Here is a 26,639-nt window from a genome sequence, read left to right as displayed (position 1 = left end):
CGCCAAGTTTATCACTTGCCCCGTTCCGGCGAGCTTCCATCAGTTTATCACTTGCCCGGCTCCGGCGAGCTTCCATCGCCAAGTTTATCACTTGCCCGGTTCGCTCGCCAAGTTTATCACTTGCCCGGTTCGCTCGCCAGGTTTATCACTTGCCCGGTTCGCTCGCCAAGTTTATCACTTGCCCGGTTCGCTCGCCAAGTTTATCACTTGCCCGGTTCCGGCGAGCTTCCATCGCCAAGTTTATCACTTGCCCGGTTCCGGCGAGCTTCCATCGCCAAGTTTCGTCGTCGCAGATATCACTTGCCCGTATATTGCCAAGTTCGACGGGTCGCCGACCTCGCCACCCAACTCACCCAGTAACGCAATACCCATGCACATGATATATGAGAGAACTAATTTCGTACAAAGAAATAAGTGAACGCCCAATGCATGATGTATGATGGTAATACATAGCTTCTACTAATCTACATATATCTATACAAATATAGCCTGGAATCAAGTTAAGACTTACCAATGTTTTCATCAGCATCTTTATGAAACGTCACACTTTCCGGCCGAGTACTAGCAGCTTCCATGGCGGCGATTTAAAAAGTACGTACTCAAACAATCGCTCCTTGTCAGATGCAAAGTGTTGAGAAAAAAGAAGTAGAAATGTACCTCGCTCCTTGTAGTTTTAAGAAAAAGAAGAATTAGAAGCTTACGTCAAATTAGAAGAAATAATGCTTTTTAATTGTATTTCATCTTAAAACGAATAAAGGAAGAATGTGTTAAGAAAAAGAAGTAGAATTCACAAAGTGTCCCGGAAAGTGTGTCGTGTCATAATAAAAAGAAGTAGATTTCGTGCCATCGCTCCTTCTCGTATCGGTCATAATAAATTTCTCAATAGGAGTATATTTTTACTATATTTTGTGGTTGTTGATTAATGTTTGTGTTATGTTGTACATGTATACATTGTAGTGATAATAATTTTGAGAGCATGGCTAGCTAGCTAAGATGTTGTTTTAATGTTTGTGTTATGACGTAGGATTATAGATAAAACACACGTACACATAGTAGTGATTATAAAATTCAATAAAAAGAGTTTTAACAAAAATCTCATGATACTGTTCACTTTAATGAAAAACCATATTTTTACACTAAAAAGTCAAACTTGGTACTATTCACTTTACCCTTTATTTTGTTCTTATAGTTAAAACTCAAAGTTTTCAAGCCATTTTCATTAGTTTTCTTTTCAATAAATACATGTTTGTGTTATGATGTCTTTCTATGCATGTGAAATAATTTAAGGTTTGGACTTTTAAGGTTGTATTGTTTTTAAGTTGGAGGGTAAATCTATTGAAGTCTGATTTTGATCATATTTGAAAGTTTTATATTTGAAAATGTTTATAAAATTGACAGGATTCTCAACTTTACTGAAGTTGCATCTTTTTAAGAAATCATTGACACATCGGAGGAGTTTGATGACTCAATAAATATTTTGCTTGCAAATGGTTCTTTACTATAGTAATAAAAATGAGTTGAACTTTGGATGATGGTATGAGTTTGAATTTCGTAGATATCTAATCTAATATTTTATCTAACAAAATCTATTGTTTGACAAAAAAAAAAAAATAAATGCTTAAATTTACTGTTAATTGGTTTTAGTTTTCGTCACCGACCTTGTGACATCCCGTCCCGGAAATATCGAAACGTACGTATGAAATTACAATTTTACCCCTAGTGTACTTTCGTCACGTTTTGGTTATTTGGTGTTTTGTGGCATGTGTTTGGAACCTCACACACTCCCACACACACACAGACACTGCCCTTCTCTCTCTCCTTCTGTCTTCTCTCTCCCCCGAGTCCTCTATCCTTCTCCTTCTTCCTAAAACGTACGGACCAACACACACCCACTCGAATGTTCACAGATCGAGGAAACCAAGGACACATTTGAGCTCATGAGGTCGAGGCAAGCTCAGCCATACCCTTTTCAGGTGAGAAATCCTTCGTTTTCACGTCGTTTCGACGATGGCCGATTCGAGTACTGTTCATGCAAACGTTATACATTGAGTTTTTGGGATTTCTGAGCTTATAGTTGTGTTTGTGAGGTTCCCAGGAGCTTGGGAGTGGCTCGTTGGTTGAATTTGGACGTCAGGATCGTTGGTTGTGGAGTTGGCCGAGTTTTGAAGTTTTGGACATGTATAATCTCGTAATTTTAGGCCTTAAAACTTGTTGGGACATGTTCTACTAGCTCTAGGGTTGATTTTGGTGCAAGAAGCGTGGAAAAAGGTGGAAAAACGAGTGAGAAATAGTGATTTGCAGGTTTTCCGGCGACGGTGCCGGCGTCGGGGACTGATCGGAGAAGAAGCAGTTTAACGGAATATTCCTAACGGCAGGGGTTAAGTTTAACGGAATATTCCGTCAGTTTAACGGAATATTCCTGACGGCGTCTGTTGACACCGTCAGTGTGCCTGGCACGTGGGGGCGCGTGGGGGCGCGTGGGTCCGTGCCTGTTCTGGCGCGTGGGGGCGCGTGTGAGGTCCAAAAATTATTTTAAAAATATGGTTGTGATCCTGAGGTTGTGTAGAGCACGTGGGTATATTCATTTGTCCATTTTGAGCAATGTATGAGAAGTTATTACGAGAAATGGGTTATGTGCTTTAAAGTTAACGTTTTTATAGTTGTTTCTCATTTAGGTGACACTTACCCCGAGGACGAGCGTGGTCACGCGAGGCCGGGGGGCTACGACCCTTCTACATACCAGTGAGTGGGCTTTTGTTTTCCGTATATACCTATATACATTTATATTCCCAGAAATTGATTAAAAGGGTTATTTACATTATGCCATGCACTTTATTATTATCGTTTACGCATCATTGCATGCATTATTAGTGGCATACATATACATATGCATATTGGGTGCCGTGGACGCACAGGTAAGTGCCAGGTAAGTGACACTCACGTTTATGTTTCAGTAGTGGTTTGAGATGCCTAGAGAGCTCATAACTTGCACCCCCGGTGTTAGTGCTCCCGCCCAGAGTAGGGCACAGTCCTTCACGTGATGTTCACCTCCCGCACCACACGCTCAGCTTGGATCCAAGTTAGGTGCATAGGCCTGTCGTACAGACCACATTAGGTGGTTCCGACTCGTAGGTGACTCGCGATTATTCGCACAGTCTTCACGTGATCGTAGCACTAGAGCGTATATATATGTTACACCCAGGCCTATCGTACAGACCACCTTGAGTGGTTCCGACTCGTGGGCAGGTTCAGTTATAGAGTTGAGATTTGAGCTCTAGATGCAGCGGTACAGGTCACGTTAGGTGACTCCGGCTGCCAGATGTTATGATGTTGATATGATTTATACCTGGGCACTTACATTCATTATGAGGCTTTAGCATGGCATATTCTTGAGCATGAATGATATACCCTTGAGCATGTTTGGCATATTTATACATACGTTTATATGTTTATTTTCTGGGAAGTATACAGGTTTTACGGCGAGGGGTTAGAATGTATTTTGCTAAATGGTTTTCAAAAAGCTTTGTTTTTGCCCACTCACGCTTTTGTTTTGCGCCCCTCCAGGTTCTAGTTGCTTAGCCGTTGCGGTGGTTTTCCCTTGAGGGCTTTCCGGCATTCTGATAGACACTCCACCTTGTAGGGTCGCCTTCGGGCGTACTACTGTTGTCGTTTTGTTTGGGCTGCTATAGACCTGCTCTGAATTTGTATCTCAATTACTAGCACTTGTTTTAGTACCTTGTATGCTAGTTTTTAATTACTCGTACTTTTATATTACTACTTTATTAGCTTCCGCACGTGCACATGGCTTCGTCACCTTTGTGTGACGGCCAGCACGCTCCGATCTCGGTCGGGGTGTGTCAGACCTTGTGATTGTGAAGGGTGTTATCTGCTTTAGTTTGAAAAGGACGTAGTGTATTTAGGGAATGCTCATGATTATTTGTATGAATTTTCATTAATAACCCAAACACTTGAATGGGCTCATCTGTTTGTATGGATAAGTAGTATTTGAATCATTCAATAGTTGTTAAAATATTTATTTTTTTAATTTCAATTCTTTCTTGGTTAATTTGTGACAGCCCGTCCCAGAAACATTTTAACGTAGTGTGAAAAGACAATATTGCCCCTAGTGTGTTTTCTTTACGTGTTGTGGTTGTTTTGGGTTTTTGTTGGCTTGTTGTGAGCCACACACACACTAACCTACACCTACACACTTTCCCTGCCCTGTACCCCCTATCCCGTGCCCAGTTTCCTTCCCCATTCCTCCTCCATTGTATGGGCACACACACAAGCACACTAAACCTCCACATATCGAACAAACCAAGCACATTTTCGAGCTCGTGAGGCTTGCAGGAATGCAACTATACCATTTCCAGGTAAGAACACCATCGTTTTCACGTCGAATCCACGAAGCCCGATTTGGGTACTATTCATGCACACGTGATTTCTCACGTTTTAGGAAATTTCAAGCTTGTAGGAAGCTTGGTGGGGTCCCAAGGAGGCTCGGAGTGGTTCGTTTGAAGGATTTGGACGTCGGGATCACTGGATTCGAAGTTGGCCGGAGTTGGGTTGTTTTTACAGGTGAGATTTCCTGGTTTTTCCCCCTTGAAAGTAGTATAATTGTGTTCCTCTAGTTCTAAGCTTCATTTTGGTACCAATTTTGTCGAATTTGGGTGAAAAACGAAGAAGATATAAACGTTTGAAAATTTTCCAGTTTTCCAGCACCGGCGACGGCGCCGGAGGCTCGCCGGAGAAGTTGACGGAATATTTCATCAAGTCTGACAGAATATTCCTGACGCCGTTGACGGAATCCATTAGAACTGACGGAATATTCCCTACGGCGTCAGTTGACGCCGTCAGCGTGCCAGGCACGTGCCTGCGCGTGGCCGGCGCATGCGGCGGTGAAAAATTTTTCTAAAAATTTGGGTGTGGTCTTGAGGTTGAGTAGAGCACGTTGGTATATTCATTTGCCCCATTTGAGTATTGTATGAGAAGTTATTTCAAAAAGTTGGTTATGTGCTTTAAAATTAACGTTTTTGTAGTTGTTTCGCATATAGGTAATACCTATCCCGAGGACGAGCGTGGTCACTCAAGGCAGGGGGCTACGACCCTTCCACATACCAGTGAGTGGGCTTTTGGTTTTCCGTATATACCTATATACTTATATTTTCCCAGAAATAGATTTGAATTGTTATTTGCCATATGCCATGCATTATATTATCGTTATTTGTGCACCATTAGTCGCATTATTAGTTGCATACATATACATATGCATGTTGGGTGCTGTGGACGCACAGGTAAGTGCCAGGTAAGTGTTATTCATGTTTATATTCAGTAGCGATTTGAGATGCTTAGAAAGCTCATAACCTGCACCCCCGGTGTTAGTGCTTCCGCCCAGAGTAGGGCACAGTCCTTCACGTGATGTTCACCTCCCACACCACACGCTCAGCTTGGATCCAAGTTAGGTGCACAATCCTGTCGTACAGACCACAGTAGGTGGTTCCGACTCGTAGGTGACCCGCGATTATTCGCACAGCCTTCACGTGATCGTAGCACTAGAGCGTTTATATGTATTACACCCAGGCCTGTCGTACAGACCACTTTAGGTGGTTCTGACTCATGTGCAGGTTTAGTTATTGAGATTGAGATTTGAGCTCTAGATGCAGCCGTACAGGTCACGTTAGGTGACTTCGGCTGCCAGATTATATGTTATTGATATGATTTATACTTGAGCACTTGCATTTCATTTTGTGGTTCCGACATGGCATATTATTGAGCATGATTGGTATATTTATATATACGTACATATGTTTATTTTCTGGGAAGTATACAGGTTTTACGGCGAGGGGTTAGAACTTATTTATTAAATGGTTTTCGAAAAGCTTTGTTTTTGCCCACTCACGCTTTTGTTTTGCGCCCCTCCAGGTTCTAGTTGTCTAGCAGGTTCGGTGGTTTCCCAGAGGGCTTTCCCGGCATTTCTGACAGACGATCACCAGCGTAGGGTCACCTTCGGGTGTACTGTTGTTGCATCATTTTCTTTTGGACTGCTGTAGGCTTATTGCTCTGAACTTATGTCTCACTTAAGCTAGCACTTATTTCTATCACCTTATGTATGCTAGTTTTTAGTTATTCGCACTATTTGTATTACTATTTTAATAGCTTCCGCACTTTGCATGTGGCTACGTCACTTCTTCGTGACGGCCAGCATGCACTAACCTCGGTCGGGGTGTGTCATAATTTATATAAGTTTTAAAGATTTTATTAGACTTTTATGCTCATGATTATTTGTATGAATTTTCATTAATAACCCAAACACTTGAATGGGCTCATCTGTTTGTATGGATAAGTAGTATTTGAATCATTCAATAGTTGTTAAAATATTTATTTTTTTAATTTCAATTCTTTCTTGATTAATTTATATAAGTTTTTAAGATTTTATTAGACTTTTATATGGTTATGCACGTGTTCTTTGCAAGGATTGCAAAAAATCACTTAATGGTCTGGAAAATTGCTTGTGATTCTATTCGGTAGGCTGTGAAAATCTCGTCCTTTTGTTCTTGGTTCTCTGCACTTGCTTGTTTAATTGGAAAAAAAAAAAATCATTTTAGCAAAGGCAGAAACAAGAATTTTTTTTGGTAAAAGCAGAAATAAGAATATCATTCTTCACTATAAATATTTTTAGTGATAAAAAATCAGTGGCACGTCAGCTATATAGTATGTATATTTCAAAATATGTGTACCAACTTTCATGCCAAAAAGTCAAAACCCAAGTTTTTATTACAACGGCCATCGTTGCACATGAGTGCGTGCCAGAGTACCGGTACGCGTGCTATCATTATCGCGTAGACTAAATGTTGGTCGAAGAAGTTCATATGGCTGAGAATGAAAGATATATCTGAAAACATTAATTTAATCCTTAAAACTTATGTTTCTTTATATAAAATTTAATATAATATTTTTGTCTGAATAAAATTCAGTGATTAGGCTTTACATAAGCAAATTCATTAATTAGGTTTGTCTTCGTACATTTTGTTTTTGTTTTTTTTTTTTTTTGGTCGGATGACTGGAACACCCGTAATTACAATTTTAACTTTAATTGCTCATATTTGAATGGAAGGATTAACGATTCTAAAAAATGCATTAATGTTTAGATTTATTACGTAGTATCAAATTAGAGATTGATGCTAATGTCAAAAATAAAAATAAAAGAAACATTAATGCTATACTTTTCTTAAGACTCGTTTTACTTACCAAATGAAAATGGCACTACAAAAATATTTTATATAAACATATGTATTATCATAAAATTTGCTCAGTTTATGTAATAAGACATGCAAAATATCTAAAGAAATGCTATTTGATTCAAGATTCACTTATATTTTAAATCACAATATAGGTAAAATATGTGCACATATGTATTAGTAATAAAATATGTCATCCGTAAAATAAAGGAATGTAATTTGATTAAAAATAATGTATCCACTACGCTTCGTTTATTGAATTTTAATTTATCTTTTCTTTCTTTTTCTTTTTTTTTTCTTTTTTTCAACAAAATGATCTATCTACAATATAATTTTTACAAATATAATGTATTTACTACTTTTTGTTTATGAATTTTAATTTACATATCGTGTTGAAACCACTTAAATTCTTGTTTTGTTTATGCGTTTACATTTGGAGATCACCACCTACGCCACGGAAAGCAGCAAAATCCATTTGTGAATCTCTTCTCTCCCGTGAGAACTTGTGAAAGAAACAATCCAGAAAATATGTTCAAGCTCAGCCAATAATATCACAACCAAAATCACCATCATTTCCTCCTCCTTTAAAGAAAGATTTTCCAGAAAACAGAAATTCGTCATACCTGTTTAGCAGACCAAAACACCATCTTCTGTAGCTCAAATCGAAAATCCATCTTCACGAGGGTTGTTCATTAACTCGTGAACTAAAACATATCCAAATTTGAGGTCCATCGGAGCAGTATAACTTCAGAAACTCGGGTATGATCAGTGACTGTTCATCACTTATCCGTCAACCATTCAGGTCTGTTGTGAGCTTCGAAACTCCATTTTCCCTCGCTCAGATCGATATACTTTCCTCATAGAAGTTGCTCCCCATTGTCTCTTCCATAACATATCAAAAACCCAGAACGAACCAACGGTTAATTCTTTCCAGATATTTGAAACGCTATTACAGCCTTGAAATCCGCAGGAAATCCGACTGTCATGTTTGGAGCTTCAAACCTCCAACTTCCTGCGCTTAAACAGAAATACTTCCTTCTTGAAAGTTGTGCATCTTCCCAGTACCTATAACATATCCAAATTTCAGAAAGATCTAACGGTGAGATCGTTCCATATGTTTGAAAGACCAACCCAGCCTCCATTTCCTCAGAAAACTGGACAGCCATGTTATGAGTTCCAAAACCCCATCTTCCGTGACTCAGATCGAGACGGTTCCTTCACAAAAATTGTTCATCTGATCGAGAACTACAAGATATCCAAATATCAGCTCCATTGGAGAAGAGAAGGGGTTGAAGAAATTAGATGGAAGAAGGGAAACGGAAGAGGAAGTAAGAGAGGGAAGATAAAAGAGTATTGTTTTGTGTAAGTTGGGCAGCTGCAAAGGAGAGAAAGAAAGAGAGTTATGAGTGTTGTGTTTTGTGGTTTGGCATAAGAAAAAGAATTAATAAGGGAGAAAGGAAACGGATGAGAAAGAAGAAGAGAAAGAAAAGATGTGAAGAGGAAAGACTGGGAAGCAAATAAAAGAAAATGAGAATAGTTTTGTTCGGCTTAAAGATCATGCAAAAGAAGAGTTTTAATAGTGAAAGAATGATTGAAAACCCAAATAAAATATGGACCTGGATTGTCTGCCTTCCCGCCCCATACCCTTCGCATCTCTTTTTAGTTTTATGGTCACGGTTAAGCGACGTCAAAATTTTATATTTCTATTGTTTTTTGTCTTATTATTTCTATAAAAAAAATCAATATAAAATATTGACTTAACTTAACCGTGACCACAAAATATAGAAAGGGATGAAAATAGTATGGGATGGAGAGGGAAGCCAATCCAGGTCCATAAAATATAGGGAGTTTTAATGAAAAACCCACGGTACTGTTCACTTTAATGAAAAACCATATTTTTATACTAAAAAATCAATCATGGTACTATTCACTTTACTTTTTATTTTGTATTTATCATTAAAACTCAAAATTTTCAAGTTATTTTCATTAATTTTCCATATAATAAGTTGCAAAATGAAGAATGATGGTATAACGAATTACATGTCAGATTAAGGAGACAACATAAATGCAAGTTTTAGTCTCTACCTTTATTAAAGTAATTCCAATTGAGGTGGTGGCGGCGGATTATCACCCTTTATTTTTTTATATATGATGGATAACCGGTCGAGTATTAGCTGTGTAAGCGATGCTCGGCCCTCCTAATCATATACCACCCACTGTGTTACTTACATGATTGCTTTAACGTGAATGATGTTGAATTAAAGTACTTCTCACGAGTGCTATATATTTGAGTAAAATTATCCATGACAATGATTTTACTATGGGGAATTATGGAGCCAAGCTTATGCTATCATTCTGTGCATAAATTGAAAGTATGATTGTGTATACAAGGACATATATTTGGGAAGTTTGGGGAGTAAGCATGGCCCAAGTCCCTGCAGATAGTGTACAATACTTTTTAGGTTTTGAGAGATCAAACCTTTAAGTATGTATTTGGGAAGTTTTGGAAGTTAGTACACCATTATACTTATTAGGTTTTGAGAAGTCGAAACCTTCAAGTATACATGTTAGAGTACTATGGACTCTAACTTCTTGTTGCTTAACATGTTCAGTATATATGTACTTGTATTGTGTTAAAGGATTTGTGAGAAAATACATGTTCAGTATACATGTACCTGTATTGGTGTTACAGGAATGATGAGGAAATACATGTTCAGTATACATGTACCTGTATTATGTTATAGGATTTGTGAGAAAATACATGTTCAACATACATGTACTTGTATTGTGTTACCAGAATTATGAAGACATACATGTTTGGTAAATATGTACTTGTATTATGTTACAGAGGTTATTATGAGGAGGATTTATAAAGAATACATGTTCGATACACATGCACCTGTATTATGGCACAGGACTTATGCACCTTCTCATATTGTGAGAAAACACTAATTATCTATCCCCTCTATCAATACATCTTTAGTTTCGATTAACAACATCTTGGAACCGTTGAACCAGTCAAACAAGAAGTATCTTCAATTCGATAAACAACATTATTTTGAGTTCGAATGGTCACATACTACTATATATTATATTATATATAGTATACAACGTAGATTAGTTCGCACAATTAACCTATAATAGAGGTAGAAAAAATTGAGATACGGATTGTGGGGAGAAGAAACAATATTGAATTCTTATATATTATGTTATAAAATTCAACTTATACAAAGTTGACTTAAAATTAAGGATGTTGTAACAAAAAGCTTACGAAAAATCATTTTTTTATTTTAAAAATTCAATCTTGGTACTATTCACTTTATCATTTATTTTGTCCTTATCAATAAAACCCAAAATTTTCAAATCTTTTTCATTAGTTTGTTTAAAATTAATTCCTTCGTTTTCTCAAAAAGCAAAAAAAAAACATTTCGGCCAAATTAAAATGTATACCTTCGGTCGGTTGTATTGTGAGCGGAGCAGCAAAACCCTAAATCCCAAGTTGGTGGAGGTACGAAAGCCAATTCATCAACACTTGATCTATGGCTTGTCCAATCTGAGCAGAGAAAATATCGCTGGTATTTGTCGAGTCCCTTCTTCTCTTTAACTACAAGAACAAGAACTGCATTTCTGTCGGGGTGCATTTGGTGAGTTCCTTCTTAACCAATAGTTAATTATGCTTAGTTCTTGCTGTAAGAGATTGCAATTAGCGCTTCCAAGCTGTAAAATTTTCGGTGATTCGGTGACCCTTTTGCAATTTTTCCAAAACGAAGCTATTTTTCTCAGATCATATTCATCCAAATCATCCTTAGTTGCTGAAAAAGTTAAACTCCAAGAAAAAGGTCGCTCCTTTACAGTATCATACCTCATAAATTCATGTGGGTTGTCTCCAGAAATTGCCCTCTCTGCGTCTAAGAAGGTACATTTTGATTCCCCGGAAGGACCCGACTCAGTTCTGAACCTTCTCAAAGCCCATGGATTAAACCAAAACCGACATCTACAGACTAGTCAAAAAACGCCCAAGTTATACGATGCTGAGAAGAACCTTTTGCCCAAATTTGAGTTTTTAGCCTCTGCCTTTTTGGAAAGGGCCTTGGTCCGGTCCTCTGTTGCAACCCAGAATTGCTGAGATTAAGCTTAGAGAAAAGTACCATACCCTTTTATGATATCATAAAAGGTTTACATCTCCTCAATGACAACAACCTTGTCCGCTTCTTCAGGACGCTTCAGTGGGTAGTGCTGTCCAAAGTGAGAAGCAACATTGCTCCCAACATTTCAGTTCTGAGAGCGCTTGAAGTGCCAGAGACCTCAATCTCGTATTGGGTGTCACTTCGTCCTTTTCTAGTATCCCTTGAACCTGACAAGTTTAAGGAAAATGTCAAGAAGGTCACAAGTATGGGTGTCCCCCCTTCCTCTGCCACATTTATGAGAGCGTTGTATATGTTCGCTCGGGTGAATGAATCAGAATGGGTGCAAAAGATGGAACTTTATAGGAAGTGGGGTTGGACTGAAGATGATTTCTTGTTGGCATTTAGAAAGAATCCTCAGATTATGGAATTAGCAGAGAAGAATTTTTCGAGTAAAATCGATTTCCTTGTGAATAAAATGGGTTGGCATCCTGCAGATGTGGCTGGAAATTCAGTTGCTCTAAATTATAGTTTGGAAAAGTATATCATACCAAGGTGCTGGGTTATTAGAGTTCTCCTGTCGAAAGGCTTGGTATCAAGGGGAGAATTTTCTTTAGGCACCCTTGTCAGGAAACCAAAGCAGTACTTCTTGGATAGGCTTGTAATCAAATATCAAGAGCCAGTACCTGAATTACTTTGCATCTTTGAAGGGAAATTGAGACTTGCGGAACTGGGCTTAGGATTTGAGCAAAAAGAGGATGGTGTGAAACAATTGTAGGAAGAAGCTGCGGTGTTGTTTCTTCTTTGATGATTGAAGACTAACTGTAAGTCCTGCTGCCACAAAATGGGAAATCATCCTCTACATTGACATTACAATAGGAATTTCTTTATATCAATAGCTATATGAAGAAATATGTTTCATATCCATATGGATGACTTCACCAAATATCATGTATTGAAGTGTTCTTGTTCTCTGAGAGACATTCTTCTTACAATTGATGGGTCTGTATCCAGTCTGACACTATTATTAGTTTATGTATATAACACTTTTTTTAATTTTGTTTCTGCTATGATCAACTTAAAATTTAGTTTCCAGAAGCCAGTGGGCTGGCGTCATGTAGACGTGGCCAGACTTCCTAGTGCAACTGGTCTTTGCATTCGAGGAATGAGGTGTCTTGTAGTGAACAAATTGGAAGACGAAACTCTGTTAGTCTTTTTCTTAATTTGATGACTAAAAGGATCATAAGAACTACTTATCCATTGAAAGCTCTACTGTAAAATGTGATTTTAAATGGCTATACACACAGATTTGATTGTGTTAATTCCATATGCATAGAAGTATATGCATGAGTCGTTCATGAGATAGAAATATGCTGCCATAGACACATCAGAAAGAACCGTCCTACCCGGTGTTAAGATACATTCTGCTACACTTGAATACAACCTCAGTCAAGTGCTAATGCTGTTCGTGATGGTCTGAGGGCAGTTAAAAATACAGTTGAAGATGTAGATGTTGCCTTAGTAAGTTTGAATTAGAGATTTGCCCTAAAAAAATTTCTTTTTCCTTTTGTTGTTTTGAAACGTATGGTCTTCTCCATGTTTTTGGCTTCTGGTGTGTATATATATCAGATTGTGAGTTGTATATGTTGACGGAGTGCTGGAGCTAGTGGGGTTGCAGCCAGACATTATTTAGTAAACGAAGTTAAGAAAACTATTCAAAGGATAACTGAATGTATTTCCCAAATTTCTTTGTTGGAAACAATTTTGAGCACCTCTATCTTTCTAAGCCTTTACCTTTCTCATATTGACATACTCAACTTGGTTTTGAAAGCTTTTGCTGACGCTCTTCTCCTAAGACACTTGAAGTGCCAGAGACCTCAATCTTGTATTGGGTGTCACATCGTCCTTTTCTAGTATCCCTTGAATCTGAAAAGTTTTAAGGAAAATGTCAAGAAGGTCACAAGTATGGGTGTCCCCCCTTCCTCTGCCACATTTATGAGAGCATTGTATATGTTCGCTCGGGTGAATGAATCAGAAAGGGTACAAAAGATGGAACTTTATAGGAAGTGGGGTTGGACTGAAGATGATTTCTTTTTGGCATTTAGAAAGAATCCTCAGATTATGGAATTAGCAGAGAAGAATTTTTCGAGTAAAATGGATTTCCTTGTGAACAAAGTGGGGTGGCAGCCTGCAGATGTGGCTGGAAGTCCAATTGTTCTAGTTTTTAGTTTGAGGAACTGGATTATACCTAGGTGTTCAGTTATCAGAATTCTCATGTTGAAAGGTTTGATAGTGAAGGGGGAATTTTCTATGGCTACCTTGCTGGGTACCGGAAGGGACTACTTCTTGGACAGGTTTGTAGTCAAATATCAAGAGGAAGTACCTGAATTACCTAGCATCTTTGAAGGGCAAATGGGACTTTCGGAACTGGGGTTAGGATTTGAGCAAAAAGAGGTCGGGGTGAAACTATTGTAGGGAGACCCGCTTCATTTCATGATTGTAAGACTGTAAGTCCTGCTGCCACAAATTGTCAAATTATGCCCTACTTTGAACATTACAATAGGCATTTCATTTACTTCTTCCTTCTATCTGGTAACGAGTGATTTTTCAATGGCTCTATGAAGAAAATGTACTTTTCGGGTGGCATATTATGCAAAATTGGCACTCGTTTATGCTACTTTTGTTTTAGAATCGCTGGATCTGTGTCCACTCAACGCTAATTAGTTTATGCATTGTAGACACATTTTTAATTTTTGTTCCTGCCATGATCAACTTAAATTTTATTTTCTGGTGGAATTGGGTTTTGTATTTTCATTGGATGTACGAAGAACTGGCGTCTTCGTGTAGACGTTGCCAGAATTCCAAGTGCAACTGGTTTTTGGGTTTGAGGAAGGCAGTGTAGTGTAGTGAACAAATTTTAAGATGAAGCTTGTTAATTTTCTTCTCAATTTGATGACTAAGGGGATCAGAAGAACTACTTACTCAGAATAATGACAAAACTCTTACCGAGTACCTGTTATTTATGTTTGTTGCTTCTTTCAGTTGTTGATTCTCTGTATGGTATCGCCTTTCAAAGCTTCCTGGTTTTGGTCTTGCATGAACTTGTATTTTGCTATCATCCTCATCAACTCTATTTTCGAAGTTCTATGTTATGATTTGCAAAAGAATCATCATCCCCTGGTGTTCTGTTCTCCATCCTGCTATCCAAATGGATGACTTACCTTAAGGTCAAAATTTGGATATCTTAGCCTGGCTGAAAATGTGAACTTTGCCCACTTGTGCAAGCTCAATGGTGACACGTGCTTCACTTCATCTTGTTTGTAGTGTTCACGTGTTGAGTTTGAAAATTTGCTGCATGTGTGGCGTGTGAGAATGTGAGAACAAAATCCTACATTGGTTAGGGGCTAAACCATGCAAGAGCTTATAAAAAGTAGGGCTTTCTATATTGCCAATTTGTTTTATGGTGGAACATCAATTTTCTTCAACAATATTCCAACACTATTGTTTCCTTTTATACCACATTTTTATACCACTTTAGGTGGCATATGATGTGGACAACCACATCATTTGAAAAATTTGCAAAACCCAAGAAAAGGAAGGAGAAAGACTTCACATCAAATGCCACCTAAGATGGTATGAAAATATGGTACAAAAACATGGTATGAATAACATTACTACTCTAGAAAGTCATAGTTTAAACACCAGCCCTTCTCGAAAGAGATGATTGTTTAATTAACTTAGATACACCCCAAGTCTGCGTCAAACACATTCCTCCATTACTACACGTGTCGGATTATTCGGAGGAATAGAAGAGTTCAGAGAAAATGGCCTCCAGTTACAGAAGTTTATAAAGAAGATTTACTTTTCTTCAATAAATAACGAATTAACATTTTGTTCCCACAAATCAGGGGAAATTAGAGAGGTTGGAAAGAAGTTTGTTTGTCATTTTTTTTTTTTTAGTAATTGGAATTTTTTTTTTTCATTTTCTAAGCCATGTGGCGCCCTAATCAACCAATTTGTGGAGTCCACATGCACAACATAGCTCGTGGAGTTTATTTTCAAGGATCAATGTTTCACAATTTTTCCAATTAAATACCAAATTTAATGAATTTTAATTTTAAGAACATAGGAAATTTGTTGATTCCTTATTGGATTAAGTTCTCGTGTTTTGCAGAATAAGCATGATCAATCTTAGTTAAATCGTCAGACTTTGCCTACTGCTCCGAAATAGTATGATGGTGGCATTGCTACTTCATTTGTGCAACTCTGTTGCGGAAGCTATTGAGTCCATGATCATGATTCTGAAGTATTTGTATTCCGATTAGCCTTATTCTAACCCTAAAAAATTATGGTCCCACAATTGCTCCTAATTATGTATCTAAAATGACTTGTGTCGCCTTGAGGATGGATAGTTATCTAAAGATCATGTCTTTCAGAATAAATCAAAATACGTACTATTTCAAATCTTTTGTGGCTTGGCTATTCAGCCCTGAGAATTCTACAAAGCAATCGAGACATTCGGGATTCAGGCGTGCAACCTCAATAAATGTGTCATCAATATCGCAATGATGATGATGTCTTACGTATTCACGGAGAACGAGGAACTGTTCGTTTTTTCCCAATTAATTCCAGTCGTCGGATTTGTTGATCTCGTGTTGAGACGATCTTGATTCAATATCGGATGATTCCAGAATTTCTTCAGATCTTCTTCTTCGTCTTCTTTACTTCTTCAAAAATTTCCAAGTCTTTTGCTGAAGAAATTGTTCAAAACTTCTCTTCCATTTCTCGTCTGAAATTCCTTATCCTTTCAATCCTTTCTTTCTTCAATTATTCAATATTCAGAAATTATGTCTGCTTCTTCAAGCATTCTTTCACACACAACGTCACCGAAATCATTTGAACGAATGTAGGGTTCTGTGGGAAGCTAGTCACAACACCCAGGCAGCTTTGCCTAAACCTTCTGATCCCCGACATCCATGTACCAGAATCCATCCTTGATACTTAGATTTAGGCTTAGACTTCCCATTGTCAACTCTTCTAAAGGGAAACTTATTCAACTATGACATGGCTCTCTGCAATTTGGCTCATATATGACAAAAACAATTAGATCGTATAAGATTATACTTGTAGCATTTCTCGCAGCAAAGCGCGAGCGTTTTTGCTAGTAAAAACTATCTAGATAAATGAAAATAAAAGCCTATGCAAATCCATCAAAATCTACAAATAAAATCCATACAAATGTACCAAATCCATAGAAATTTATAATAAAAATCCATATAAATATGTTAAAATCCATATAAAATTGTAAGTTTATTAAAATCTATCACTTAAAAGAAAAATTATTAAAATCTTTTGAAACTCAAATTGATTAAACCCCCATTATTCTCGCTATGGTTGAAATTGTCAATTGAACTGTGCCGTGTAAGTAAACCTGATTCATACAAGCTGCTCTTCCATTGAGGCCAAAATTTACTGAAAGTTGGTGGCTCCACACTATTTCTCCGACAGCGCTGGTCTATGTTGGCGCACTCTACCCTCACCTGGAATCATAACAAAACTACTACAAAATGAGTATGAACTCAGCATGTAACTAGACCTGCTTCAGAATTGCAACAAAATACTTGTGTTTTAAAAGGAGAACAAAATAGGTCTATTGCGCCTAGCGTAATCTGAGAACGAACTTTTGTGCCTAATATCAATCCGCCATTCATCTAGTCACCTTGTTAGCAGGAATGGAAACTTTTAACATTTTGATTCGAAGCGAAAAACATTTTCGCCTTGTCACCTCGGTGACAGTAATATGGAACACTAACAACATATCATCTAATAAGGAGGAATATAGGAACAAGATGACACCAAGACACAAGGGATTGCTGCATCCATGACGGAGTGAGTTTTAACATGGTAGAACACTAACGACCTATCATTTATCCTCTACTGTATAAGGGAAGTATATTATGTACCTTAAAAATTTCTTAATTGCACTGATTCCCAGGAAAATTACACCAGCAATCAACCAAGGATTTAATCTTAAACGCTTGTTGGCCTGCTGAAACGTAAAACAACATGTTTGATTAATGGAAAAATTGACCCGTGTAATTCAAATTAAACAAAACATGTACAGGACTGGCAATGCATTAGATCAGCATATTATGCATATTAGTACCACCCAAACCTACACAAAACTATTTCATGTCAGTTTAAATATACTTTTTGTTTTTTTTCTTCTTTTTGAAATCATGGTATACAGAGAAGAAGAGAAAATCAAAATCTGTGACCATTAACAGGTGAAATGTTTTACCTGTTCAGCAAATGCCTTAGAAACAATGGTCTGGGACTCTGCCAAGAATTGCTCCCACCAATTTTTACATTCGAAAGGCTTGAGCAATGTTTTTGATGATTCAACCTGCATAGAGAGGGTGAAAAGTCACAAAAAGGGTACATGGTGCTTACATGAAAATAAGAGACTACCACAACATGAGCACCTGATCAGAGAGTGAGGCAGAGAAAATTAGGGGAGGCGATGGGTGGAGGGAGAGAGGGAGGCACTTTGCAGCCCACATCTCCCACAAGAATGAAAACATCCGAATATCATCCAAGTTTCGGTATTTTTTATTCGGTAATGGAAAGCGGGTGGAAATTATGGGGAGGGGGAGAGTTTGTTTGCAGGTGAAAAATCAGATTCTGATTGGTATGGGGAGAGGAGGGAATCTTGTATTTGTGATGTTCCACAAGGACGCTTGCATGTCCATGTCCGGAAGAAACTAAAATGCATAGCCTAATTTCTGACTAGAGAACCAGAAAGTGACGAGTTTTAAAAATTCATGAACAACAACGGGCACAAAAGAAAGGTCACCTCTTCCCAAGTATTTGAGGCCAGTGGGTCGAATGTTCTGAAATTCCCATCTCTGGCAGGAACATTTGTGGAACCAAGCAAGGCACTGGATAAAGTATTCAGAACATTTTTACCATCATCGTCACCATCCAAACGGCTCACAGCCAAAACAGAAAGCACTTCTAAGGCCTGAAAAAATTAGCAGTATATTAACAAAGCTTCAAGTCAAATTCAAACTCAAGTTTCAATAGATGTTATAATATAAATGGTGCCGTACTGCAGAACGAGAAGTTTTGGTGATTGCTCTGACATCTTCCCCACCGTTCCAAACACGTAGAATGGAATCAGAATCGTGGCTAAAATGTCTTGAAAAACTGGAGGCAATTTAAATCATCAGAGATTCAGAGTCATGGTTAAATAAGCTGCAAAACTTCAGGCAATTTAAATCTCAATCGCATACGGTAAAATCTGAAGCAATGTTATAGCATGATCAAACAAGTGTAAGAATTTCTTACCTGTCCATCATATGGATCAGAACCCTTCCAGCCTCTTCTCTTGCTTTAGCTTCAACCACACGTCTTGCATGTTCCTCTAGACTTGCATGTATTTCGCCTTTGGTTTGATCATCCATATCAAAACCAGGAAATGCAGTACAGCTCCCAGAAAGAACTGATTCAATTTCTTGTGAGAGAATTTTTCTTAACGTGGGCCATGTCTCATTGTTAGGTCTTTCTAGAAGGGCTTTCACCGGTCCTGACAACGACTGCTCCAACTTCCCCTGCATTTTTGTTACATCATCAACCAGGTTCCCGGGACAATTTAGTCACCATGGATAAACATGTAGAGATTGACAACCATTTTAGAAAAGATCCACAAACTACTTGGAATGTGTCACAATATAATCAATCAGACTGCTTAAAGAAATTAACTTGTGACAGTGGCTCGATTTTTTCTTCATCCTACCCCTTTTATTTTCTTCTGGGAGTTGACTTCTGGCTTGGAGGTTTATGAATACCAGTCACTCCAACTATTTCAGAAGAGTCAAAAGAAAGAAGAAAAAAAAAAAATACTATTATACCTTACAATGTGCAGTAAGTTCGGATATCTTGAGAGCATAAACTGAAGCAACATGGGCTTTCATGCCACGTTCAAGTTCATCCGTAACTGTAGAGGTGTCCCAATTTGCTTGTTTGATAGCAGCATCTGCATAAATAATGTGTCAAATCTCAGAGTCCTTTACAAAACAAGTTAAACACAAATCACACCAGTTGAAAAGGTCTATTAATTATGTCTTCGCCTACAATTAACTGATCAGCAGCTGTGCTTATGATGTGTCCCAGTGTAGAAGGAATGGTACTCTCAAAACATACCTGCGCAGCCTTCTTGAAATTGAGCCATAAAAGACTCGGTACACCTACAAACTGCAACAGAAAATCCCTCCTGCCTGTCCAAGGCCGTATTAAATGCTTCCTTGAATTCATGCAGTGTAGAAGAGCTTATATTCTCCACCAAATTATGGAATGCAGGTTGAACAAGCTAACAGAACAGTGAAAACAATCAACATGAGAAGAAAAATGTCTGATTGAATGGATGACTAAAACTGGAAACTCTTTCTTTCCAGAGAAAAAAAGATCGATAATTTTAAGTAAAAACAGTTCAGCTACTTTGATGCACTGGGAATGCCTGATCAACTGACATGCATGGAAGATTCAGGGATGAGTAATAACAGAAATTTTATCAACCACAATCAGAGGAGTAACAAACACATTTTGGCTGCATTGTTATATAATAGCCATGTATATCACAAGGAAAGAGGGGAAGGGGGAACACACAGTTCGCACAAGAATGGTATCGAGATTAATTACATGCAGCAATTTTTCTTCAAGCAGCTTGCGCTTCCCAGATCTGACACCTTCATCATAATATGTAGTCTCTCCATCATACCTAGAATTATAAAATAAAAATAAAAATAAATATAGACAAGCATCCAGCAAAACAAAATAAAACTTGGAGAGACAGCAAATATCTTAGAGGCCGTTTGATAATCATTAGTTTTGGCGGTACTGAATATGGTGGAAATATTATGAAAGGTAAGAAGTCAAAATTATATCCTGCAGCCTAAAACCGGATAACCTAAATGAAAGGTGCATACTTTGAGATGTAGGTATCAAGGAGTGAACTGAGCACATCCCCAAAGCCAGGATAAGGAGCAGATTGAACAGCCTCTTTCAACTTACTCCACTCCTGTGATAATGCTAAAGCTATTCAAGGCGATCCCACTGCATTTGAAAAACATGGAGGATGTGGAAAATATATGAAAAGCGGGTACCTTATTTTGTGCAAAAGCATCATAATTCTCATTGGCAATCGCTTCACAACGTACAGTTGCCACCATGACCTGCAAAGGAAGAGTTATGGATGTTGCTAGCTGGCTTATTTTTAATTTACATTCATGCATCATATTCACAGTTCTACCTTGTGGGCAGGAAGATCAAGATCTTTGTTTTGTTTGATCTCTTCCCATATCTTCTGTGAACTGAAAGAAAATTCAGAAGCAGGAACAACTGCCGGTTGATCTCCAACTAGTCCCCCAAGTTCATTAGGAGAGAATCTCTGCCTCAAGCAAGCAACCTTATTTGACAAACATATACAGGAAATTTAGAAATAAAAACCAAAATGGGACAATCGATTTCTTTAGGCAGGAAAAAAAACTGGAATGGAAAGGAAGAACAAAGAGGAGATGGGCATGAACAATATGAGAAAATAATTTGTAAGGTAGTCACCAAACTGTGTTTGAAAATACATATGCAAACAATTGAGAGAAACCCTGACACTCTTGCATAGTTATTTTCTCTTTTCCTTCTACGGAAGATCCTCTTATAGTCCTTCCCAGAGATTGTGCTAACCCTATATGCATGTTCTTTTACATGGTGTTCATAAATGCACAAAAACCACATGCGCGTACCTCCTTTTTAAAGTCGACTTCTTTTTCTTCATAACTTGGAAGCGCAACAACCTCAACCTATTCAATCACACATGACACATTTTCATTGCAATTGATTGATAGTTTTGACAACAAAAGCACCATTAAACTCTTATCTGTAAATATATAAGCATGAGATCTTACATTAAAACATTCACTTAGTGGAGTCTTCTTGTGGGCTTTAGGCTCAGGAAGAGAGTCCCACATCTGCAATAAAGGAGAGAGGGGCTGAAAATACCAATAATTAAACTAAGGCAATGTCAAATAAAGCACACACAAATTAATCACTTACCTTCTGAATGTCGTCTTTAAGAGCACGTTCTAAACTATCCACTGGTGTCTACAAACAAAGAAGGGTAACTATACTATCAAAAGCTCAACCTAGAGTGGAATGGCCTTATACCAAGAAAGGGAACGATGCAACAGACTCTCAAAAAATGAATAACAAATACCAAAAGAGTAGAACCAATTACCTTTGTCTTGTCACGAATGACAAACATCAGAGTTGTCTTGCGTGGACTAGACAATCGCATCGTCACCTATACATTAGCAAATTGAAGCACAAAGTTAGGTGCTGAAACTCATAGTGATGATCAATTGCAGTAGGTAATTACTAGGTAGAAAAAACCTCGAACACGGTTCTTATGAGAGGCTTATTTGCAGCTTGCTCACGACCAATATCATGGCACCACCTATACAAAAATTGCTTGAGAAGATTGATCACAGGGACTGAAGAAATATAAATTCCAAAAAGTCGGTAAAGAGGAGGAGGGGCGAATCTCACATGTTTATGAGCACTACATCTGAAACAGCAAGGGCGAAAAGGGCACTCTGCCTCTCGAATGCTGTATCATCCTGAAAATACAAGACCAAATAATAAACGGCAAGCGATTATATACTACTGTATTCTCCACGCCTGCTTAACACTGAGAACAGGTTTCACAATTCTGTATCCTATACTAAATACTAAATGCCAATTGAGCAAATGGCAGCCATGTAAAGTAGTCCTAAACTAAATAACTAAATGCCAAGCGCATATATAGTTCAATTAAGCGCTTTAAAAAAAAAAAAAAAAAAACTTGGGAACGGGAAAATTTGCATGATAAGGTATAAAATTAAAGTATAGTGTCATAAAATTTCACAAATAGGTGGATAATAACAGCAAAGGGGATATAAAAAAACACCTAGGATTTCATTATTTTTGGCATCATGTGATCACCATTTCGTTTTCACTTTTTGAAAACTGAAAACCAAACACTAAAAGCTACTTATTTAACATTTTCAATATTTGGCAAACTATAAACTGAAATGATTATCCAACAGATCTCTCAATATATACTTAGAAAATTACAGCAATGAACTCATGACAATAAATTCAAGCATGATCATAAAATTGAAGTTGGATGAAAACCAAGAGTATGCAAACTCACAAGGGATTTAGGATTTAGGTACACTAGTGATTAGTGATGAAGAAATAGATCACAAAAAGTCATAAGAATATGCACCATATAAGCATTTACAAAAGTTATGTGAGAGGGATTTGCGAATGACTACTTAGAATGAGTCATTTACAAATTTCTACATACATTTGCAATGCTCATTTTGTGCATTTTGTTATTCCTCTTATTCAACCTTTTGTGATCTTTGCCTAAATGCCTTGGAAATAAAATCCCTCACCCAAACACCCTTAAATAGGGTCTCGAAGTTACCTCTCCCCGTTCTCTCCCATCTGTACCCTCTATGTCGATTACAAGAGTGAAACGCCCAGTGCTGAGACCTTTTGCAATCCAAATACCCTTTGTTGTTTGAAACCTAGAAAAAAAAAAAAAAAAACTTTACCACCTCACGATATGTACAACTAATTAATGTTAGTGATCATTGTCAAAGTTTTCTCGTGCTGAAACTTGCCTTCCAATACGATGGTCCATCTCTTTGAAATTGGTGTCGAATACATGGTTTAGCAGTGTGCTCTTTCCTGGCCAGATCATAATATTAAAAGAAAACAAACAAACATAATCAGAGATGTAAAACATTCAGTTATCATATGCCATCTCACTATTTTAACAAGGGAAAAATTTATATATGCAAAATCTCTCTGTGGAAAAAAATTAAATCAAACTCTGCAGGACGAGGAAAATTCAACAAGAAATCCTTACGATGGTAAAGTAGAGAGCTGAATATATATCAACAGCGGATGACAAAAGAAAAAGTATTCCATTGGAATTTATCTGATATTCATATCCATGCCTTTCTATACTTATGACCTCTTATGAACTAAGGGAGAACTCAAAGAAAAGAATGAAAATATTGTGGCCAATTCAGGTAGAAGATGGATTACTAATTAACAGGAACATTTTTTTCTCACCATCCTCAAATGATGGTGATACTCACCACCCTATTTATCATCGCTGGATGAGCTTAATTTCAAGATCTATGTTGTGGATACACATAAATTTCAAAATTTAAGGGTGGTAAGCAAAAATGCACTCCTAATTAAGGTCGTGTTTGCTAACCATTTCAATTTTCAAGGCGTTTTGACATAGGTGTCTCACTTTTTTTTATTTTTTTTTAAACCAACGATATTATTTACACTAATGGTTATGCGATTGCAACGAATTAGGGACTCTAGATCCCAGTTTTAATAATAGAGAGCTCTTATGTTTTTCTTTAGAATCTATACAAAACGTTGAGTTTGGAAAATAAAAAAAATGACATGGATAAAGGTGAAAGCACAGTAATCAAAATTCCAAAAAAATGTCATTCAAATTTGAAAATCCACAAATGTTTAATCAATAGAATGTATAATTAAGCGTTTGAATCTAATTTGCTGTTTCAGTTTTTAGGTTTAATTTTTTTTTTTGAAACAAAAAACTTGTTCGGTAACTAAGTATTCAGATTTTAGTTTTTTATATTTTTCTAAAAACCAAACATAAAATTTGTTTGGTTACTATTTCAGTTCTCAATTTTCAAAAAGAAGGAAAATTGAAAACCAATTTGAAAACTTCAACAGAGTAGCTTTCAGTTTTCGGTCTTTGTCTTCTTGAAAACTGGAAATTAAAACAAAAATAATAAACTAAACAACAAAATAGTTATCAAACGTCCCCTAAAAAAATTTATCCATTCCAATAGAATTCCTTCAAAATAAAAAGTCATTCATTCCATTCCAATAGAATTCTATAGACAGGCTAATAATGGCGACAGCAGATAATTCAAAAACATTCACCTGTCTATAATGGCACGTTTTGAGTGTAACTACAAATTTGATAATCTAAGAATAGAAATAGAGAATCCATACCACTACTTTGAGGGCCGATAATGGCGACAGTAGTATAAGAAGTTCCATGATCGGCAAAATTACTTGACCCGACAAAACTTGCAACTCCAGCTTCATTGAAACTTCCGTCACCATCAACAATCTGTGTAGAGTAGCAGCAGCTACCACCGCTCGCGGTCGCATCATAAGATACTACTGAAATGATTTAGCCAAAACATATGAGGATTATTAGGAGAAAGAAACAACATAAGCCACACAAATATTCAACGTCTGATCGGACACCAAACCAAAACCCTTTTTGTTTTTTTGTCAAAATTAATCGTCCAAATATGACCCACAACAGACACGGAAGACTCTTCTGCATTCAGATCCTTCACAAACCCATTTTGGAAAACCCGAATACAGGGCTGTCTTGGGCGGGTAAGCTACGTGATCCGTGCCCAAGAATTTCTCAAACTCCGTCTCGGTCACCGTGGGCGGGTAAGCTACACAGACCCATTGTGGATATCACTGGCTGATTTCCATCTTCCCATCCGCAATTTCGTTGTCAAACTCTCTGTAGTCTGTAGCGCAGTTCACCGGCCTGTTTCGGGATTTCGATCGCCAAGTTCTTACCTTGTCAAACTCGGCGTCCCAGATATCATCGGCCCGTTTCCGGCGAGCTTCCATCGCCAAGTTTCATCGTCGCAGATATCAAAGGCCCGTTTCCGGCGAGCTTCCATCGCCAAGTTCTTCGTGGCAGATACGACCGGCCCGTTTCCAGCGAGCTTCCATCGCCAAATTTTGCCGTGGCGGATACCACCGCCCCGTTTCCAGCGAGCTTCCGTCGCCAAATTTTGTCGGGGCAAATACCACCGGCCCGTTTCCAGCGAGAGCTTCCATCGCCAAATTTTGTCGGGGAAAATACCACAGCCCCGTTTCCAGCGAGCTTCCATCGCCAAATTTTGTCGTGACGGATACCACCGGCCCGTTTCCAGCGAGAGCTTCCATCGCCAAATTTTGTCGGGGGCAAATACCACCGGCCCGTTTCCAGCGAGCTTCCATCGCCAAATTTTGTCGGGGAAAATACCATCGGCCCGTTTCCAGCCAGCTTCCATCGCCAAATTTTGTTGGGACAAATACCACCGGCCCGTTTCCAGCGAGCTTCCACCACCAAATTTCGTCGTGGCGGGTACCATCGTTTCCAGCGAGCTTCCAGCCAAATTTTGTCGTGGGAAATACGTACCACCGGCCCGTTTCGGGAGAGACTCCATCGCCAAGTTTCGTAGTCGAACTCCCCATCGCCGTGTTCTCCCCGTCGCGGACGTCCATTGCCAAGTTCGACGGGTCGCCGAACTCGCCACCCAACTCGCCCAGTAACGCAATGCCCATGCACATGATATATGAGAGAAAACTAATTTCTTACAAAGAAATAAGTGAACGCCCAATGCATGATGTATGATGGTAATACATAGCTTCTACTAATCTACATATATCTATACAAATATAGCGTGGAATCAAGTTAAGACTTACCATCTCCAATGTTTTCATCAGCATCTTTATGAAACTTCACACTTTCCGGCGGAGTACTAGCAGATCCCATGGCGGCGATCTAAAGAGTACGTACCTCAAACAATCGCTCCTTGTCAGATGCAAAGTGTTGAGAAAAAGAAGTAGAAATGTACCTCAAAGCTCAAACAGTCGCTCCTGAAGAAGCAAAGTGTGTAAAGAAAAAGAAGTAGACTCGGTTCAGCCGCACCACAAACCTTCGGTGTCGAGAAATAGACAAAAGGTCTGCACTCTTTGTTTTTATCTGCACTCTGTTAGAAAAAGATGTATTTTGTTTTCCTTGTCGTATGCCCTCACGATTTATATAAAAATATATGGTGTACTATTAGTATTTCGGTTATAATAAAAATTTTCTCAATAGAAGTATATTTTTAGGGGTGTGATATCCATACACTCTATTTTACTTCTCACACACCTATTTAATTTCTTACCGTCGGATCGAATGAATTTAAGAAGATCAACGAACATAAATTATCAAGGATGTGTGAGAAGTAAAATGAGGTGTGTGGATAGCACACCCCTATTTTTACTATATTTTGTGTTTGTTGATTAATGTTTGTGTTATGTTGTACATGTATACATTGTAGTGATAATAATTTTGGGAGCATGGCTAGCTAGCTAAGATGTTTTAATGTTT

General features: G+C 37.9%; 1 protein-coding gene across 1 annotated transcript; it reads right to left on the bottom strand.

The window, feature by feature from the left end:
• Window positions 1–16,555: 16,555 nt before the first annotated feature.
• Window positions 16,556–25,123, bottom strand: LOC137739193 (protein ROOT HAIR DEFECTIVE 3-like). Its single transcript, XM_068478741.1, has 22 exons — window positions 24,970–25,123; window positions 24,476–24,649; window positions 23,089–23,155; window positions 22,890–22,992; window positions 21,965–22,035; window positions 21,809–21,872; window positions 21,654–21,719; window positions 21,473–21,520; window positions 21,325–21,387; window positions 21,163–21,219; window positions 20,673–20,828; window positions 20,527–20,595; window positions 20,350–20,441; window positions 20,063–20,141; window positions 19,568–19,733; window positions 19,276–19,400; window positions 18,713–18,975; window positions 18,475–18,571; window positions 18,219–18,386; window positions 17,664–17,768; window positions 17,326–17,411; window positions 16,556–16,902 (listed from the first exon to the last, which is right to left on the bottom strand). Exons 1-22 carry the CDS (start codon window positions 25,121–25,123, stop codon window positions 16,899–16,901), a joined length of 2,277 nt encoding a protein of 758 aa, XP_068334842.1. The 3' UTR covers window positions 16,556–16,898.
• Between the last annotated feature and the right edge of the window lie 1,516 nt (window positions 25,124–26,639).

Source organism: Pyrus communis, chromosome 7, assembly GCF_963583255.1.
Source record: "Pyrus communis chromosome 7, drPyrComm1.1, whole genome shotgun sequence".
NCBI lineage: Eukaryota > Viridiplantae > Streptophyta > Magnoliopsida > Rosales > Rosaceae > Pyrus > Pyrus communis.
This window is presented reverse-complemented; position numbering and strand designations above follow the sequence as displayed.